At 44.1% G+C, this 20,363-nt stretch overlaps 1 protein-coding gene and 1 long non-coding RNA gene across 13 annotated transcripts in view; both read left to right on the forward strand.

Moving 5' to 3' along the window:
* dysf (dysferlin, limb girdle muscular dystrophy 2B (autosomal recessive)) overlaps nucleotides 1-10,326 on the forward strand; it is a 30,591-nt gene extending 20,265 nt beyond the window's left edge. For 10 of the 12 annotated variants that reach the window (XM_086058994.1, XM_086058986.1, XM_086058990.1 and 7 more), the window contains 15 exons: nucleotides 30-128; nucleotides 192-320; nucleotides 396-551; nucleotides 613-704; nucleotides 788-958; nucleotides 1,040-1,182; nucleotides 2,869-3,008; nucleotides 3,081-3,169; nucleotides 4,565-4,660; nucleotides 4,727-4,868; nucleotides 4,938-5,037; nucleotides 6,209-6,381; nucleotides 6,523-6,632; nucleotides 6,785-6,932; nucleotides 8,313-10,326. In XM_086058994.1, coding sequence (XP_085915120.1) covers nucleotides 30-128; nucleotides 192-320; nucleotides 396-551; nucleotides 613-704; nucleotides 788-958; nucleotides 1,040-1,182; nucleotides 2,869-3,008; nucleotides 3,081-3,169; nucleotides 4,565-4,660; nucleotides 4,727-4,868; nucleotides 4,938-5,037; nucleotides 6,209-6,381; nucleotides 6,523-6,632; nucleotides 6,785-6,932; nucleotides 8,313-8,369 — 1,845 coding nt within the window. In that variant the 3' untranslated portion in view covers nucleotides 8,370-10,326. Of the gene's footprint in view, nucleotides 1-29; nucleotides 129-191; nucleotides 321-395; nucleotides 552-612; nucleotides 705-787; nucleotides 959-1,039; nucleotides 1,183-2,868; nucleotides 3,009-3,080; nucleotides 3,170-4,521; nucleotides 4,661-4,726; nucleotides 4,869-4,937; nucleotides 5,038-6,208; nucleotides 6,382-6,522; nucleotides 6,633-6,784; nucleotides 6,933-8,312 lie in introns of those variants that run through there. The other 2 variants (XM_086058995.1, XM_086058996.1) reach the window with 2 other exon arrangements.
* Nucleotides 10,327-13,019: 2,693 nt separating this feature from the next.
* Nucleotides 13,020-20,363, forward strand: part of LOC147159727 (uncharacterized) — a 43,376-nt gene continuing 36,032 nt past the window's right edge. The window contains exons 1-3 of the long non-coding RNA XR_015090465.1: nucleotides 13,020-13,054; nucleotides 14,293-14,345; nucleotides 17,879-17,949. This is a non-coding gene — a long non-coding RNA (uncharacterized LOC147159727). The remainder of the gene's footprint in view (nucleotides 13,055-14,292; nucleotides 14,346-17,878; nucleotides 17,950-20,363) is intronic.

Raw genomic sequence — 20,363 nt, forward strand, 5'->3', positions numbered from 1 at the left:
CAGCTGACCTCCGAACGTTCCCCCACCAGGAAGAGGAGTTGATGGATTGGTGGAGCAAGTTGTATGCTTCCACGGGAGAGACGAGCAAGTGCGGGACGTATTTGGAACGAGGCTCGGACACCCTGCAGGTCAGCATGTCTTGAACGTGTCTCTTTCTTAGCTGAGCGTTTCAATATGGCTCTCGTCCTCAGGTCTATGACAGGGAGTTGGAGAAGGTCGAGGCGTTTGAGGGTCTTTCGGATTTCTGTCAAACCTTCAGGCTGCGCCGAGGGAAGACGCAGGCGGAAGGCGAGGATCCTTCAGTGGTGGGCGAGTTCAAGGTGAATCTTTGTCTCCTCACATGATGCAACGGCGCCGTCGTCGTGGAATGTCAAATGTTTGTTGTCGTCGAGCAGGGTATGTTTAAGATCTACGCTCTGCCAGACGACCCCTTGGCCCCCATGCCGCCTCGAAAATTCAGGAAGCTTCCTCCCAACGGCGCGGAGGAGTGTTTGGTTCGAGTTTACATCGTCCAGGCTCGAGGACTTCAACCAAAAGACGCCAATGGCAAGGTCCGCTGAAACACTTTTGATGTGTATATCCTGTCTTGGCATCTTGTTGTGTCTTTTGTAGTGTGACCCCTACGTGAGGATCGCACTCGGAAGGAAGACCATCAACGATCAGGAAAACTACATCCCCTGCACTCTGGAGCCTGTCTTTGGAAAGTATGTGCAGCATATTTTGTGACAACATGAAAGTTGACTGCCACTGCCGTCGGGCCCGTTTTCAGTTGCCGTTTCTTTTGCAGGATGTTCGAGCTGAGCTGCTCCCTCCCCCAGGAGAAGGACCTGCGTGTGACGCTGTACGACCACGACGTGCTGACCAAAGACGAGAAGATCGGCGAGACGGTCATTGACTTGGAGAACCGCTTCCTGTCCAAATACGGTGCAGGCTGCGGTCTGCCTCAGTCGTACTGCATGTGGGTGTTTTACGTCACTGTGCGCCACCAGTCACATTGATCACGGGCACCCCCTCACCCGCTTGTCGTGTCGGCTGTTAGCTCGGGCGTGAACCGGTGGCGGGACCAGCTCACGCCCAGACAGCTGCTGTCCGGGGTGTGTGAGCGGCAGAACCTGCGGAAGCCCATCTACCACAGGGAAACGGTCCTCTTCAGAGGGGCGCAATATACCGCAACAGATCTCGGTGAGATATGATTTTTTTGTGTGGAACGTATCTACTTGCAGATGTGCATCTTACAGCAATCACTTACTTACTGCCATGCCCTCACACATGGGAAAGGAGAGCCACGGTCACCAATGTACTTTATTAATGGTTTATTGAACAGCAGGAGCAGAGTAAAACAAAATGAGGACGCGCCAAGTGTGTCATTGAAGCGTGTAAATAATGGGTGTGCAACCTGTGGCTCTGGAGCTCTTTAGTCCCTCTCCTGTTAGCTCCCTGTGGATCTCTTAAAAAAAAAAAGTAGAAATATGTTATATATTTTTTTACATATTTATCTTCATTTTTAGATGAAATATTATTTAAATGAATTAATGATTTAGATTTAAAAAAAAACAATAATTAAATATTCAAAAATTGTCAGCGCCCAATTTTTTAAGTTGTCAGAAAAAGAGAGACAAGATGTAGATGAAAATGTTTTAAAAAGTTACCTAAAAATGTCCAAATAGTAACCATAAAATGTCCAAAAAAGAAGAGAAAAAGCAGAAAATTACCATAAAATGTCATTGAAACTGCCAAAAATGTCGGAGAATTTAATTTAAAAAAAAAGTCAGAAAAGAAAATGTTCAAAAAGTACCCATAAAATGTCCAAAACCAAAAGAAGAACCCCCCCCCCCCCAAATTATCATAAAATGTCCACAAAATTGCCAAAAGACAGAAAATTGACAGCAAAAAAGGAAAAAGATGAAGAAAGAAAAAAAAAAGCCATAAAACGTCCAAAATAGGAAGAGATGCAGAAGATTACCATATTTCCATAAAATTGCCAAAAATGTCAGAAATTTGACATAAAGGCAGAAAAGTCTGAAATGTATGTAAAACGAAGTCTGGAAAAAGTCCCAAAACAGAAGAGGAACGCAGGAGATAGTCCTCCAATAAATATGACCACATAGGTCGTTTTGAAAAGGTGCCAAATTACGACCAAGTGTTACGTATTTTCGTTTAGCGACCTCTAGCGGCCATGTTGAATAGCGCAAAACAAGATTTGAACCTGGCCCATCTGGTCGAAAGACGAGTGTTTATCTCATTGAGCTTTTTGACCAGTGATTGTTTTAGTGTTGTCTACATATTTTGTTAGTGTTCACTACATGTTTTGTAGCTTTCTACAACCTCACTGCGCCTTTTAATAATCTCAACCATTAGTGTCCCATGTAAAGACGTAACATGTACTGTACAACCTCACTGAAAGCCTCATCCTAACCCCAACCATTAACCAACAATACAAAAAAAAAAGAAGACACTAAAATCATTACCGGCCTGTTAGCTCAGTGAGATAAACGTTTGTCTTCCCATCAGACCGTCAGTCTAGCTTTTGGATTTTTCCGCTCTTTAACATGGCCGATAGAGGTCGCTAATGCACAGTGCGTGACACTCGGTCGTATTTTGGTGCGTGGTAAAACGACCATTATTATGGTCGTTATTGTTGGAGGACTTGTTTTGTGTTGTGGTGCAACTCTAATTAGCTCTTGGGTCCTCAGTACGTTTGACTAACTCTAACACACTGTTTCCTTCATCACAATCCTCAAACGCTTCCACACGCATTTCTGGTGATTTATTTAGCCTAAAATGGCTCTTTTTACAGTAAAGGTTGCTGAGCCCAGGTGTAAATGCTTTGACATGATTTCTATTGAGTATTTTCTTTACTCTTTTTAGCGGACGGACACATGTGCCAACGCCATCTGGGCGCCATCGAAGAGCGTCTCTCACTTCACATTCTGAGGAAAATGGGTCTGGTACCAGAACATGTGGAGACCCGAGCTCTGTACAATCCGCTTCAGCCCGACATCGAACAGGTAGCTCCTCGTTCTACTTCCTGTTTACATCTCCTCCTCACTTCTGATTGGCTGGTTTGTCCCTCCTCGCAGGGACGTCTGATGATGTGGGTGGACGTGTTCCCCAAGTGTTTGGGACCACCTAGACCCCCCTTCAACATCACGCCACGCAAGGCCAAGAAGTAAGAACTCGCACAAAAGCAAGTTACTGATTTTGCCGTACACTCTTATTTCAATCTTTTCCAACCTTTATTCAGCCAAAGAAAATTTCACAGCACAACAACAAACTGAAATATCAGAAAAAGTAGATAAATGGGCAGAGTAGCTAAAAATTGTTGCATTTAAACTAGGGGTGTCAAAATTAGCGTGTTCATTTTAAATTAATTTAACGTTCTTTTAACGCCAATAATTTTTTAATTGCGCGATTAATGACCGCCCCTTACTTGGAAAGCCTGTACTGGCAGCAGACACGTCCATGTCAAAATTTTTGCAGTGATAATTTTAATAATAATGTATATATGTGCGGAGACTGGGGTCAAGTTGTATTTTACAATTTTAAAAATGTGCAGAAGTTGCTTCTTGTTAAAGATTAGATAGCTCTGAATATGAAAATCAAAATGCATTGAGCTGTCACTAGCATCTTACAAATGCAATTATGCCATCTAGTGGCATAAAAATGACCTAAACACAAATCAATATCACACTCGTTTTTTACAGTACAGTACATATTTTTAATTTTAACTCAATTTAATGAATTATTATGAAATTGTTGTATCAATGATTAAAAGATGCACCCATATTTTTATTAGTTAAATTTTTTTCCCCCACTTTCATGTTCACAAGCATATAAAAACTTGGAAAAAAATATGTTATTGTACATTTTATTGAACATTTAGAACATATATAAAATTTGCAATTAAAACTCATTCACTGCCATTGACGGCTATAGACGTCAAAAATTCATTTGAACTATTTGTATTAGTTTAACATTTTTTTCCCACTTTTGCTAACAAGAGTATGAAAACCTAGATTTTTTTTTATTGTACATTTAGAACAGATATAAAATTTGTGATTGTGAGTTAACTAGTGAAGTCATGCTATTAATTATGATTACAAATTTTGATCACCTGACAAATTTTTAATGTTTTTTTTTTTTTTTTTCATTCATTGCTATAGACGTCAAAAAATCATTTTAACTATTTCTTTTAGTTAATTTTTTTCTACTTTTGTTAACAAGGGTATGAAAACCTAGATTTTTTTGTTTTGTACATTTGGAACAGATATAGAATTTGTGATTAATCGTTAACTAGTGAAGTCATGCGATTAATTACAATTAAAACGTTATCTTAAAAATGTCCCCCCTAATTTTTAATAATCTTTTTTTTTAATGAATTTATGGCAGTGAATGAGTTAATCGTGAGTTAACTATTGAAGTTATGCGAATAATTATGATTAAAAAATGTAATGTCCTCCCACCCCTAATTTAAACGTTACTTCAGTAAACGGAGATGATGCAATATAATTTCCTGCGCAGCACACTTGGTTGGAAATCGCTGTTCTAACCAATAGACGCGCAGGTTCTTGCTGCGCTGCATCATCTGGAACACCAGCGATGTCATCCTCGACGACGTCAGCGTCAGCGGGGAGAAGATGAGCGACATCTATGTGAAAGGGTAGGTGCGAAAAAGCATGTCATCAAAGCCAGCCCGTGTTGACCTCGGGGCCTGCGTCCGTTTCAGCTGGCTGGACGGACACGAGCACAACAAGCAGAAGACGGACGTCCATTACCGTTCGCTGGACGGGGAAGCTAACTTCAACTACCGATTTGTCTTTCCTTTCCTCTACTTGCCCGCCGAGCAGCTGTGCGTCATCGACAAAAAGGTGAGGAAGAGGACAGGAAGTGGTCGTCAGCGGAATATCGTGGTGTGACGCGCTTGTCTCCATCTGCAGGAACATTTTTGGAATCTGGACAAAGCTGAAGCTAAACTTGCGACCAGACTGACCATTCAGGTGTGGGACAATGACAAGTTCTCCTTCGACGACTACCTTGGTATTTACACACTATCACGAATCTGTGTGTGCATGTGTCACTTGTTCAGGAATTGAACCTACAACCTGCAATGACGTAGATTCAATCCCTTCCCGAGCTGCTGGCGCCTCATAAATGCTTCCTGGAAAGGAGGCCGTATTCCCAGACTGCTACCTATTAAAGCACCTTAGAAAAACATTGAATTCATGCCGGGTGACATTAAGATGGTTTTAGCTAATTTTTGGCCCGAGCTATGGCGCTAAATCTAGTTCGCAGTCACATGTGATAACCTTCGTCACTTTTCTCTTTTCCACCGCGCTGGCAACGAGCTGCACTGTAAAAATTCCGCCTTTCTTCAATTCAAACCTGACGCCGCGCCAGCCAGCCAGCTTCGTCCCGGTGAATAACTGGCCGCTCGGCTCGTCTGTTCTTTCTTTGACCGAGACGCGAGGATGAGGAGAGCGAGAGGAGGACGATGAGGAATCCAGATTGTGATCTGTCACCATGTCGGTGCGCTGCGGCGTTTCCTGTCGCTCAGGTTTATTCGGCTCGTACTCGGCGCGGCGGCGCGGCCACCTCAAAGCATTTCTTCCATTCCGGCCTGTCTTCAGCTCATCAGCGCGACCGCTGCCTTTCTTCATGCTCCTGCTCGGTGTGAGGGTCAGACATTTTCCTACCGTTGAATACTCGGGAACCCTGGAAAAACGCTTCCAGTGGACGCGTCGTCTCTCTCCAGTCGTTCATCACGCCGCAATGCCTCCATATTTAACGTCAGCCCTGATCAAACTGCACTAACGTTCACCTCGGGATCCCTCAAAGGTCCGTAAATACGGAAAAAGGGGCTGACGCTGATCTCATTTTCCTTCATAATCCATAAAATCATCAGAAACAGCTTTGACCTTTCAAGGAAGACACGTTTCCAAGTCGGGATGCATTAAACGTCGCGCCACTCGCCGGCCATCTTGGAAATTCCTGTGGCGGGTGAGTGAGCAAATGAAAAAACATGAGCGCACCAGGATGTTCCTTCACTTTTATCACCACCTGACAGCATCTCCGCAATCAGAGCTCTTCTGTCCGTTTTGCTTATCTTTTCCTTTTACGTTAGAATTTTATCTTCAGCATTTTCATCTTTTCATTGAATCTTTCTTGGCCTCTCCAAATAGTACCCAAAAATGTTTTGCTTTGCCTTCAGGTCACCTGGTGATGGATCTGAACCGCATGATACGTCCCGCCAAGTCGCCGGAGAAGTGCGAGCTGCGTCTGCTGGAGCAGCCGGCCGACCCGCGGGCGTCTCTGTTCGAGCAGACGACCGTCAAGGGATGGTGGCCCTGCGTCCGCGACCAGGACGGACAGAAACTCCTCGCTGTGAGCCAATGAGCACGCAGACCCCGCTTTGATATTCTATATATATATATCATCGCAATAGTGACGTAGATCTCTGTATATTTGATCTATGTTTGCCCCGGGATACGTGTGACATGTTTGTGACGTGTGGTGGCCCCGCAGGGGAAGGTGGAGATGTCGCTGGAGATCGTGACGGAGCAAGAAGACGAGGAGAGACCAGCCGGGCTCGGCCGAGACGAGCCCAACATGAACCCCCACCTGGAGGAACCTCGGTGAGTGCAAACAGAAAAGACTGAGCTTAAAAACAAACAAAAAAAAAGTCATCAAATGAGGAAAAAAACATAATAATAATAATAATTGCAACTTTAAAAAGTAATGAGATGAGGAATATTTTCTTTTCATGTTGTGCCATCGGTCCTCTCAGGCGTCCCGAGACCTCCTTCCTGTGGTTCTCGTCCCCTTACAAGACAATGCGGTTCATCCTGTGGAGGCGCTTCAAGTGGCTTATTGTCCTTTTCCTCATCCTCTTCCTCATCTTCCTCTTCCTTGGCGTCTTCCTCTACTCCTTCCCGGCAAGTTGGCGGCTGTTTGACGAATCATTCACTCATTCCCTAATTCCCTATCACTCTATTAGTAATTTTATATAGCGGTAGATGGTAGTTCAGTAAAATGTCTACTCAAAATCCCTATATAGTCATTAGTAGGAATGTGACAATATCGTGATACTTTGTCACCCGATCGATTATCGATATGCATACGCCAAGTATCGATATTTGTAGTTAATATGCAGCTCCATTGTTCATTACTTATTGAGCAATTACTTGGTGGACCACTAGGGGGAGCGCCTCATAAGAGTGGCGGGAAAATGTACGGAAGTCTCCTGGAGAAGAAGACTCATGACCTTACTTTTACTCGTGTAAGACATTTATCTGTCCAGCAAGTTCTTCAATTTTAAAGTTTAAAACATATTTTATGCTTGGACTTTTTGAAGCACACAATATCTGAGGAATATTAATATTGATTTAATATTTAAGTGATTTATAAATAATATTTACTTTTGCAATGTTACACAGTAAATTGTCAGTTTATAAAATGAACCAAATGGCAATGTGACAGACAGACTGACATGTTGCATGACAATAGTGTTTAAGAAAGACACAAATTTGTTCACAGAAAGTTGTCTCTGTTTAATAGACATTTGTATTTGTTTAAAAAAAAATACACTAAATTATTCACTGTGAAGAAGACATCAGTTTTAATATTGTGTTTCAGTGACGGTACAAAAAGAAACTATTTTCTTATTGAAAAAACATCCGTTTTTGTCTTGATTAGTTTATCGTAGATTATCGTGGACTTTTTACCTGACTAATATATCAATAATCTTGGTATCGTCATATCGTGAGATAATTGTTATTGTGAGCCTTGTATTGCATATCGTATTGTATCGTGAGGTACCCAGAGGTTCCCACCCCTAGTGATTAGGGAAAGAGTCAACGGTTCCAATCATTCTCTCATTGCCTACTCCCTAATCAATAAATAGAGATTTTATATAGCCGGCAATATACAGCGGACCAGGCTGGCCCACAAATAGTTATACCAAAATTAAATACAATACTGTCTGGTGTGCACGACTTGGCCACCAGGTGGCAGTATAAAGTCATGCAGACACATGAAGAAGAGTTAACTCAACAGTTGTTAAGTAACTCAGGAACTGCACTTATATTAGTTTGTTTTTTTCAGAAGATAAAGAATATATGCCTGTGAGTATTATGTTATGATATGAAACTGTCTGAAATATTAAATGGAAACATTCAGCCCCTTAGCAGCCTTTTTAAGTAAATATTCAAACAGCATTACAAAATGGCAACACATTTTCTAGGGCACTTTAGGGAATGATTGCCAAACAGCCTGTTGAAATTCTAATTGTCTGTCTTTGTCTTCATGAATCACAGAACTACGCTGCCATGCGGATGGTGGGCCCGTTTGGACCGGCCAGGGTAGCAGAGTGACCCCAAAGAGAATCCTCCCACCAGAAACAGTCGTGACGCGCGCTCGTCTCGTCTGCGTCACGCTCGTCTCCCTCGTGGCGTCTCTTCATCTCTCTTTCCGTTTCATGCGCTCCTCTCATGTGCGCTCACGCAGCGAGGCGGGCGAAGGAAAAGCAGCCAGCAGAAGCTGAACGGCTGCCACGGAATCGGAGATGGATTCTGATGTTGCGAGCGCCTGCTGCGACGCCTCCGACTCGTTTCGCTGTGGCGAGGAGGAAAAGTTCCAAACGGACTCGTTATTCTCTTTGAATGCCAATCGCGGGCGCTGCTGCGTTCGTGCGGAATTCTCAGATCTTCGTTTCCTCTTCCTCTTCCCCTCAGATGCTTCTTTTTCCTCTTCATCATCATCATCATCAGCAGCAGCAGCAACAGCAAAGGTGGATCAAGCCACTGATGGAAAAGTTAGTCTGTGAACTCGACCCGAGTGGAAAAGTTGACTTAGTCGGCCCGCAGGCAAAGAGCGAGTGAGCCTTGTAAACAAAAGTCCCATTGAGTACTCAAACATTGGAAAGACTTTTGGTACCGCGTTGACGTGCCACGTCCGAACCCGGTGCCGCTCGATGGTTCGGCCCTCTCGCTGCTTCAGCTTCCTTTCACTCTCTTCCGTTTCATTATACGTATCTCCTTCATTTATGCAAACTTATCTTACGTGCCTTGAGTCTGCTTGAAGCTACTTGAACAAAATACACTGTGAGGGAATTTGGGCTCTAATCTTTACAGGTGAATTTAATTTGACATGCTGTAAAGCTTTTAATGCACACGTCCCAACTGTCAAAATGTCTTCTAAATTTGACACATAGAGATTAGTTTTGTTTTCAATTTTGCCTATTTGAATGGGAAATTGAAACTCGACTGTCACCTGTCAATCAAACACCGCTACTACATCCTGTAAAATGCTAGTTCATCTAGCATATTTTAAGCCTACACATAAATTTGAGCGTCTGACGGCTGAAATATATCCCATTGAAGGAGTCATCACGGGCCTTTTCCTGGCCATGACAACGAGGCGCTCTAAAGCAGCCACACCATCCATAGTTCTGTCTGATTTATAGCACTTATATGTAAAGTTCTAATCTATATATCTAATGTATTTACTATTTAGGAACAAATTTCGGAATTTACCTAACAGTGTCTTTAACTCATAAGCTCCCAAAAACGTATACATACGTTCTATTTTAAATGCTCCCAAAGACGTAATTATATATTTTTTTGTTTTTTATGTTAGAGCATACAGAAGGCTTTGATGCAGCCTTTGAACTGAAAAGAATGTTTGAAGCAATGGTAGTTATTACAAAAACAGCCAGCAGGTGGCAGCAGAGTATAAGAGATCAACCAGGCCCATGTTGCAAAAAGCTCTTTTCCCCACAGTTTTAAACAGATTTGTGAATAATGATGAAACTTATCTATATTCTAATGCTAATTGCTGCAAAATGGAAACAGATACAAATGTGCTTCTTTTTTTTTCCTGATGAAAGAAGACTCTCTTATTTTGGTGGGTTCCATGTTTTTACAGCAATAGACCACAATATTCTGTGGGCTTGCAAAATACGTCATAAGCCAGTAAAACAGCTGGGAGCGAAGGAGGTTGCTTCAGTGACAATGGCTGGGAGTCAATGAGTTAATTGCCAATTCTGGTTGAACCAGGAAATATATTGATCTAGTCGTCAAACACCTGTTGTGAAATTTGCCATTCAACACGTTGTGCAAAATGTAGTGAATAAAAAGTTTGATGTCCCTTCAAAAGTTAAGAGAAGGTCAGATTAAGTTCACCTTGTATAGATTGTAGGGAATTTTACGTCCGCAGCTGAGCAGCCCAATATCCCTAACTTTTTGTGCTTAGTCCGTCTCCATGGCAACATACCCTAGATGTTTTTGTCTTAGCAGTATGATCAATAAAGTTTGACTTGACAGCACTGGCTCCTGTTCTGACCTGACCTGGTTGTGAACTCCCCAACAAACTCTCGGGAGTGATTTGTGTCTGGAGCTCCCAACGTGCCAAATGAGCCTTCCCCGCCTCGCCTTTCCTCTCCATGCCTGGCGCTACCACATCCGGCCTCATCCTCGGCCGCTCGCCTCGTCCTTGTCTCGTCTTGGGTTTCGCCCTCGTCCTCGGGGCGTTGTTATGGTCATCGTGAACTGCAGGTGAACCGCCGACCGCAGTGCGTGTGCGCGTGTGTTGGCGCGGTGTGGGTGGGCTGTGGTGGGGATCTGTCTTCGCTCCTCTGGCTCCCACTTTTGTCGACCTTCACCCGCTTCCTCCTCCTTCTCTGCGATGTCGCCTCTCCGCCTCCTCCTCGTCCTCGCGCCTCCTCGTTTCACCTATGAACTTGTTGTATGTTTCCGCCATTGATTTTTGTGGAACGTATCTACTGTGTCTATTATGGAAAGTTGCCTTCAGAGCAATTTTGCATTAATCCAGTTTAACAAAATAGGCTTACTCAAATGTATATAACCATTTTTTTTCCCTAAAACCCTCAACTTTTAATCCTGAGGCAACATAATACCACACGGCTCCCGCAAAGTGAGCAAGAGGTTCACCAAACTGTTCCCAAGAGTGAATAGATTTCTTCTCAAGCTATTTTTTTTACACTCATTTTTTTTTTATAATCTGTAAAAAAAACAAAAAACATATGAGGACGGACCAATAGTGTAAATTTATAAAAAGAAACAACTTGTGAAGTCACACATTATCTGATAGAACACTTTTGTGTTTAAAGTGCCAAGATGGCTGCCAATTTGTGGACAAGTCATGGCTGTGGTTTGAGAATATATGTTGGTGTCCCTCTGGGTTGCGTTTTAGGTACCTTAAAATCCAAATCATCCTCTCATTATCAGCGTTCCTCCTCACAAATCCATCACGGATGGGTCAGGGTCGACCAGATGTGGTGGAAAATGGCTGCGGGCGAGTGCACGTTGTTTGGTTCTCACCTCTAACATATGAGGAGACCGGCAACATCAAACGTTTGCGGCTCGTAAAAACGTGAGGTAGCGATGTCAGCATCGCATAACGCATGATGACATCAGCCGGCAAACACGATGAGACGTCAAGCAGATGTGTTTCACGAGAAGTAAAACATCTTTACGCACGTCGTTAGCAGCGGTAAGTAATATACTCTGTACTAAAGAAGAAGTATGATCAAAATAATCTGGTAGCAATACTGATTCAACTCCTTTACTAGAAAGTGCAGATGTCCGTTTTCAAATGTAGGGACGAAGAATAGAAAGTGGTCATAAAATACATTTGGCAAGTGCAGATGCCTGAAGATCTACTTAAGTACAGTTAGTAAGTATTTGTACAGTAACTAAGTATTTGTAATAGCGAACGGCTGCTTTCCAATGTGACATATCGGTGCCCAGTTCACAACTTGTGTGATGAGCTTGTGTTCTTTGTTTCCTGCTGTCTAGCATTTTCCACGCCATGTTCCTCTCATTAGTCCTCGTGTTAACTGGCGGGCAGGAATGCTCGCTGGGAAAAAGCTGTATAATTTAACAAGATTGTTAATCACAGGATTGTTGCAGCGTGAAGTCAGAGCGTGGCCTGGGCCCGCCGCCGCCTCGCCTCACTCACCTCTTCCTCTGGGTCATCCCGAACTGTGGCAGGCCCAGACTTCAAGAAGGCCCTCTAAATAAAGATCACAGGAGTGACGCCAATGGCTCCATCCTGTGACACCCCCACACCCCTCCATCTCTTCCAAAATGGCACAATCCTGGAATTTTCCCATGTCTTGACCTTCGCCCCTTTGCCGCCGGTTATGGAACAATCATGAGAGTCCAGGACGGCTTTATTCTGAAGGGACTTTTTAAAAGAAAGCTGCTGCAAATGAACAGAATGTCAGACACGCGGGTCCACTTCCTGCATGGGACAGGAAGTCGTGCAAGGTGACAAAAAACATCCTGCTTTTCATGATTTTCCACTTAAATGCTAGCACAGTCATGGCAGTGGGAGTTGGAACCTCTTTCCTTCTTTCTCTTACACACACACAAGCTCACTCACAAAGCAATGGTGGGAAACATTATTTGTAATTATTGAAGTAAAATATTCAGGTATCTGTACTTGGGTAGGCTATATCTTTCTCACAACTATTTATTTTTCCGCCCAGAATTTGAAAACATCTTCGTATTTCTTTTCCTTACGTTGTCAAAATACTTTCTTTTTTTTTAAACTTTCAAAGTATATTTTTGTATTTCGTTTTTATTTTATATAGACACAGCTTCACCACTTCACAACAAGCTGAGACATCATTGGCAATTCCAACTTAGCATCAGTAATTACATTTAAGGAACTAAATGAAGGCTATTATGTTTGGATCAACGTGGAAATTAAATGTGAGTAGGGTAAAAAAAAATCTTTATTGGATGTTTAATGTGCATATGTTGGTCTTATTGTGTGTTCACACTTGCACAATCTACCCGCATTGTAAACTTTGTGTCGTACTGTGATGATTGCTCTATAAATGTGAGTAGTCATCGTTGTTTGTCACGTACATCCACCTCCACCCCCGCCCTGCCTCCTCCCGCAGCGCCAATGCACTGCTGATAATTTCCGCGAGAGGGCACAAATTTGCCTTTGTAGCGTTGTTGCCGTCAGTCATGTGATCAGAAGAAGAAAGTCACGCCCAAAACAATCCACGTACACTTTAGGACAGGTAAGCAAACATTCTGAAGTAATTAAAAACATGACAACACAATTGAAGCATTTAAAAGGGAGTCACTTTTACACGAAAGTTTCAGCCGGGGTTGCGGTCATTAATTACGCTTATTATGTGACGCAGCTGTGACTGTTCAAAATGACGTTTTAAAACAGGACAAATGTCAACATGACGTAGGTAATATAGATAACGTATGGTTTGTTAATGGCTTCCGTGTGAATACTGTGTCATTGATTTCCCCAAAACAAGAGTAACAAATACATTTCAGTCAGTACAATGCGAAGTGCTTATTTTGCCGTGACCGGCAACTCGCCAGCCAACTGGCGATATTTTGCCGTAAATTGCGCATGACCAGTACAAATTCTGCGCCGATAGCTGTGAATCAGTTCGTGACGTAGGGGTTAGAGCGGTTGCCCACAGGTTCAAATATATTCAAATATACAGTATATATATATATTATATATACTGTCTTCTTCTTATTCTTATTCTTATTAAATACACTATGCTCTAAAATGAACCGTTTTGTAACACGTGTCTATGGAATAAATTATCATTATGCTGTTGAGACTGACATTGCCCTCGACCACATCTGTCTTCTTTCACAAAGTTTGTAATTTGTTTTGTCACTGAAAATACGCTGTTTTTAGCATTACCAGCTCCTAGTGCTAAATATATTTTAGGGGCCACAAGCTATCAATTTGTCTTGTGCTAAAAATTATCCAATACTATACTAGCACAATGAATCATGGGATACATTGCTTAGTGACCATTAGCTTGCATTGGCGGTTTCCTGGCATGTACATTATGTGAAGCCGGACAGATTGACTTTGCTGCGGGGCGGCAAAGTGCCTCAGAATAAAAATTAAAAGGAGTGTCTCGCACTGGGTGCCATTCAAGCTCGGGTCGACACTGATGCATTGTGGGACACATTGAAGACACTATATAGGGAATAACTCATGACACATTCCAACAGCACTACAACATGGCAAACTCACGATATAGGGCACTATATATATAGTGGATAGGGAGTGATTCCCAACACAGCCTAAATGTTTGGAGCCATAATGGCGCCTCAAAGGGTTGGGAAGGCCGCCAGCGCCATGATGCCATTTCCTGTTCGCCGCACTTTTCTTTTAATTTGCTCGTCTGCATTTTTTATAACTGACTTTACTGTGTGTGTGCGTGCGTGTGTGTGTGTGTGCCTGCCTGTGCGTGCGTGTGTGTGCACTCGTAAGCACTGCAGCTGTAAGACTACAAGGACCATTGTGGCTCCGATGCACCCCCCACTGTGAGTGTCAAGACCCCTACACACACACACACAACCACACATTTAATTTAATTGATGTAAGGTTTAATAGTAAACGTAGTGTGCGTGTGGTCACCTTGGAGTACCCACGCACACGTGCACACACGCACACACACACATCTTTGATGTGGTAGACAGGCCTCTCACTGGTCCTTGGCAGCGATCCAGCAGCCAATCAGAGTCCTAGGCCAATTAGAGGAGGCAGGTTAAATGTGTCTGTGTTAAATTTGAATAAAAGCACCTATTTCAAATGACAAACACAATACAGTAAAAAAAAAAAGAAAGAAGATTAACAGCTCACCCACTTTTATTTCTTTTTTTTTGGGGGGGTGGGGACAAAACTAAAGTATTTGTTTAAAAAAAAAAAGACTGCAGTAGCTGGCGTCAAACTTGATGGTGAACATCATCAATAAAGTTCAGAGTGCAAGATTTGATTATTGCATATTTTCTATATGTTTAAAATAAAGTCTCTCGAAGTACCACCATAATGACCAATGTTAAAATAGAGTGGTGTAGTCAGCCTAACTGTTGAGAAATGTAAAATGAGACAGAGGTTTTATTTACAAAAAGTGTAGTTTTATTAGATTCACAGAAAATGTATTGGACTTAAAAGTTAAATACAACTAAACTGTACTTAACATTTTAACATTTACAAGACTACAAACAGTCTAAATAAATAATTTAGTGATTCTTTTGCGTACCACTAGAGGGAACCATGAACCACTAGTGATATGAGCACCACACTATCACTGGTTTACACTAATAATATAGACAGTTCTAAACATATTTCCAAAAGATTTTGGCATTTGAAATGCGTTTGTTCACAACGGAGGGCAACTTAATGCGTACACGTCCTGTTTGCTGGCTTCCTTTTTGGTCCACGCGCAGGTGAAAGGACTCCTCCAGACCATGTCAAGTGGAGGGGGCGGCGCTTTTGTTACAGTTTAAAGAGCGGGCCCAGTTAATTTTTTACAGGCCACCAACAATATAGCCTTTCTTCCTGGGGGGAATGGGAGCCATATGGAGGCGCCGTTACTGTACCTGCGCCCTCGCACAGACGCCACATTGTACTGTACAATGGCGACGGAGCACAGGATGCTGTAGGAAGCGGTTTTTGGTGCGTGTGTGTGTGCGCGCGTGTGTATGTGATGTGCAGCTTAACACCCTTTTTTACGGTGATTTGTTAGTTTTCTCGGACTGACGTGAAACGTGCACGCAGGCGTCCCGCCGGCTTGGGACTCAGCAGCTCTGCGGGCGAGAAACTTGATGATGAAAGCGCGGGAGGGGGGCAGTGACACACCCAACTTGTGATAATAAGGTGCTACTTTACGGCTCCGGCCAGGGTCAAAGGTGCTCAAAGAGAGGGATTTAGTGACTTGCTAATGCTCAGCTAATCAATATTTTTTATTGGCGTAGTAAATCAAAAGGCGTCGCGTGAAGAGGGGGTGTTCATTCATGACGCATCGCTGGATTGCAATCTATTTTGTTTTGCTCGTCAAGTCCAAATATGACATCATCTTTTTATGACTCCAAAAATCCCGCCCGCCATGGCACCTAAGTGCTGTCACCGTATGATGGATGGACGCTGCAGACAGACACGGGGAGGGCGGGGACACTTTTTGGTGCGCCAAGCTCGCCCCTCAGAGGTCAAAACGCAGCGATGACATCATCCGCGTGTCTGCGAAGGTTAATGGGCCACAACAAAGCAAGTGATAAGGGACTTTGGGGTTTGGTTGAGGCCAGAGTGCTTGTTAGAATTGACAAATTTGCTTAAAGGGGAAGCCAACCCAAAACTTTTCTTGTCAATAATATGTTTTTTTCCCCCACACTAGTCTAAACAGAGTATTCTGATTAACATTGCATTTGTGGAATATGAATTAAGCAACCAAATCTTCCTGTTTTTAGCCATCTCTAGGACAGGTAAGAAAACATTCTGAAGTAGTTAAATTACATCACAGTTGTTCAGAGCTCAGGTAACAACCAACCAATCACAGCTCACCTGTTTTCTGGCTTTGGTTGTGACGTTCGCAAGCTGAGCCGTGATTGGTCGTTACTTGAGCCGTGAGCAGCTGTGATTCCATTTTCAGTTGACAGCAAGTGGTTAAATGGCTGCCACTGAGATGGATAAAAGCGGATGGATTTGGCTGCTTAATTCATATTCCATAATACTATGTTTACACTAATCGGGCAAAACATATTGTAAAGGAATTATTTTGGTAGATTTCCCCTGTAATAGCAAATTATTGCATCATTCACCGATTCGCTTCTTATGTGATCAGGCCAAAGAAATACAAGGGCTATTTTTCTTCAGTAAAACATGCAACAAAGTTGTTGTTTTTTTGTTGGTGCAATTTAATGTCAAGCTACCGCTAGTGAATCAACTCCAAACGTGATGACATCATTTCACGTCTGCTATTTTCCCATCTTTGGTTTTCCTCGTGCGAATGGTTCACTTGCGTAGAAAAGGAGAAGTGGCCTGTTGTGTCTTCCGCGCACATGTGGAAATATGTTTGTGATTAACGTGGTCATCATTCATGGTCACATGCGGCTGATGTTTTGCGTACACACACGCACGCGCGCGCACACACACACACACACACAATAAGTTTAATTCTTCTGTACTCACCGCAAACAATTTAGCTTGTGTGAGTTCCTTGCTCTCCCAATGTTGACATTTATTGCCGTTTGTTTTTCTGTTTGTAAACTTTTCCCACACTTTCTTTCGTTTTTCAGCGCGTGACGCCAAACTTCCGCGTGGAAGGAAGGTGTGCAATTGGCAGGCGCCGTTCCTCGTGACCTTGCAATGAAGGACTGTGAGTGCATGAGCGTCTGGCGGCAGATGCCGTCAAACGCTCACGTTTGTCTCCAGCATGTGAGCGTCACGCTTGATGATTGAGTCCATTTGTTGTCCATCGCGGCGCAGGAAGGAGCTCCTTGGCCCCGCGGCCTTGGACGCGCACAGAGGAGGAGGCGAGGGAGGAATGCGCGAGGAAATGAGAAAAGAACTCGGAGATGAAAGTCGCGAGAGCAAACATGTTCGTCGGAAGGATTTTGGACAGGCCGCCTCCTCATCGTCCCACCTGGATTAAGACGAAGAGTTCGCCATCCAAATCACTTCATCACTCCGAGCTTCAACGGCGGCTTGGAAAATGTCAAATATGAAAGACGAAAGTTCTCATTTCCTCCCGAATGGACTTCTCGGAGTCTTACGCGGAATGCTAATGATTCGTTTTAGCCTCGGGAAGGGGCGTAGGTGGGGGGGCATTCAATAGCTGCATTCAAAGGTTTCATAAAGGAGGGCTCAACTTGATTCTTTGACCTCTTTTGATACCTCACTGATGTCATGTGACCTATTCAACGACCTCAAACGTGTCCTCTTTGTCCGTCTCCTCCCGCTCGGTCCTCATTTTCATTTCCTCCGTCTTGGTCGCGGCGAAAATCAACATCAGACAGACGCGCGCAGAACAAGACTTTGGCAAAAGTGTTTACGTCTCCCCCCTCTTGTCTCCCAACAGGATCCACATGTGCCTTTGACTCGTTCCCACGTGGTGAGGACATGCCACGCTACTCTTCCACCCTGTGTCAGGTCAGCACTTTTCTTTCCATTCACTTGATTGAGATATCACACACACACGCTTACGCACCCAGCAGCCGTCAGCTACTGTGTAGCGTGCCCTCTGCTAGCATGTTCGCGTGCTACTTTCACCCCGTGTTTTATTTGGTTGACGTCGCGATCCGGACAGTCGCCAGGGCAACCTTGCAGCTTATAAATAGAAGCGTAGATGGAGTGGAGGTGTAATTACACGGTCCATCTTCTACGTGTGTCAAAGGGTCAACCGGGACAAGAGCCCTGCTTGCCCGCAAGAAATGAGTAAGCGCGGCGTCCGAGGCTGTGTTAGGAATATAGGGCGGTCGCCATTTTGTTTTGCTGTTCTAATGTGGGTGTCACGCGTGGTGCGGAATCTGGGTTCAAAAGCAGACAGGACAAGCTAAAGAACTCTTTACATCTTTAAATCCAAAAATACAAAGTATCAACAAAGACCTGGGCTGGATGCAGATGGCCTCAAAGAAAGAACTTGAAAAGAAACGTCGGAATACTGACATACGAAGAAACCTTGATGTACTGAGTAAAGTGTCACTGAGCAACTCCAGCTGGGGCCCCGCTCAATTCTCTATGACAGAATAAAGGCCTATATGACAAAATAAGAGTGCCAAATAAAGGACGATAGCAACTGCATAGCAACCAACAACATCACAAGACACCTAAAAAATTAAAATAAAGTTGGTTCAAAAGTAACCCAAATTGGGTCAAAAAGGGATCGACCCAACTTTATAAATTATTCATTTGACCCAAAAAGTTGGATTGTTTTGTGGGTTATTCATTTGACCCAACTTTTGGGTTGAATAAATAACACAAAAAGTTTGGGTTACTTTTGACCCAACTGTTTTAAGAGTGTATCTCATCTCAGAAGAATTTTGTGAAAATCCCTGTGTAGTGATTAGTGAGTCGGGAATGATGAATGATTCCCAACACAGAGTTCGGAATCATTCATCATTTCCGACTCTCCAATCACTACTCAGGGATTTTTAGTTGACTTTTTAGTGAAGATTCGTCGTTGCTTCCTGGTAGAGCCGCCACAGCCGCCGCCCTCCTCCTCTTCCTCCCCCCCCCGACACCCGGTTGCCACGACCGCAGATTTATCCTAGAACAAGAGGCCATTCAAAACTCATCAAGTGTTTTCGGAGCCAAGGCCCTGGAGATGACTCTCAATATTTCCCAGCGTGCTTCACTCCACGCCAGCAAGCAGACATTTTGGGGAGCTGCAACGTGTCCGAGACTGTTTGATGGCGGCATGGTGTTTGTTTTGACAACTTCCCCAATCAGCGGCCTGTTTGTTGCCGGCCGTTGCCACGGCAACCTGCCGAGGGTTGCAGTGGCCGCCTGTATCAATCAGGCACAGACGGACCTGTTAGCGGAGCGCCGTGTAAAAGTGGGCTTATTATTGGATGGCACGCGCTTCAAAGATGCGCTGCTGCGTTGTGTTACCATGAGAACTGGGAGGATGAATTCATGGGGGGAACATCAGCAAATGGTTTGGAAAAGGATTGTAAGGATCTGTCAGGGGGGCGGAAAAAAACCTTTTCAACCTCTCACATGCTCGACCGCCCCTCAAAATGGGTTGTCTTCCCCCCTCTTTGAGGAACCCACCAAAACCTCCGCTCGGTCGCCGTAATTATGGGCAACTCGGTCTGTGGGGCATCTTTATAAATCAGCCAAAGCACGAAATATTCCAGGCGACATCTCGTAAACAACAACGCTCGGTTCCGTTCAACTCGAGCTTTGATGGTTTTATGAGCGCCATCTGACTTTCCCCTTGGGACATGACGCAACATGTCGGCTTGTGGCTGCGAATTGACGACCAAAGACGTTTGTCTTCTCATCCTACAGGGTTCCGTTCCACTTATGTCGCTCGGGTTAATGCGCAGAATGGAAACTCAAGCAAAGCGTCGTCTCCGGATCCGGCCAGATAAGCCACACAAAGAGTCGGGATGTAATGACGGGCATTACGCGCCGCTGATAGCATTGAGCGACGTCAATAGAAACGAGGAGAAAGGACGGGGAGACGGACCGGACGATAGCAGGGGGTTCGGGTTTCGTGGCTTTCATGAGAAGGGAGCATTTCAGGAGTGCGGACTCAACATAGTGAAATCATTAAGTCGTGGCGAATCCTCGCTCCTCTGTTTTTCTTGCTCGCACCCGTAAATGTCGCTGTTTAATTACCGCGCGGAGCAGGTGCAGCGCGCACCTCTAAACCAACAGGGAATGTTTGCACGGGTCGCCCGGCCATCGATCAGAAGGGGCGTGACTGACAGGGTGCGAAACACACACCCGCCAGCGCTCTCTCGACTTGTTTTCACTGGGCCCGTCGGAGGAAATGGCTGAGGGTTGCAGACGGGCTAATGAGAGGCATCGCGCAGCTGATTGGGAGGCCACAAGCC

The sequence above is a fragment of the Leptonotus elevatus genome, chromosome 17, assembly GCF_054856555.1.
Source record: "Leptonotus elevatus isolate MCC_2025b chromosome 17, RoL_Lele_1.0, whole genome shotgun sequence".
Taxonomy (NCBI): Eukaryota; Metazoa; Chordata; class Actinopteri; order Syngnathiformes; family Syngnathidae; genus Leptonotus; species Leptonotus elevatus.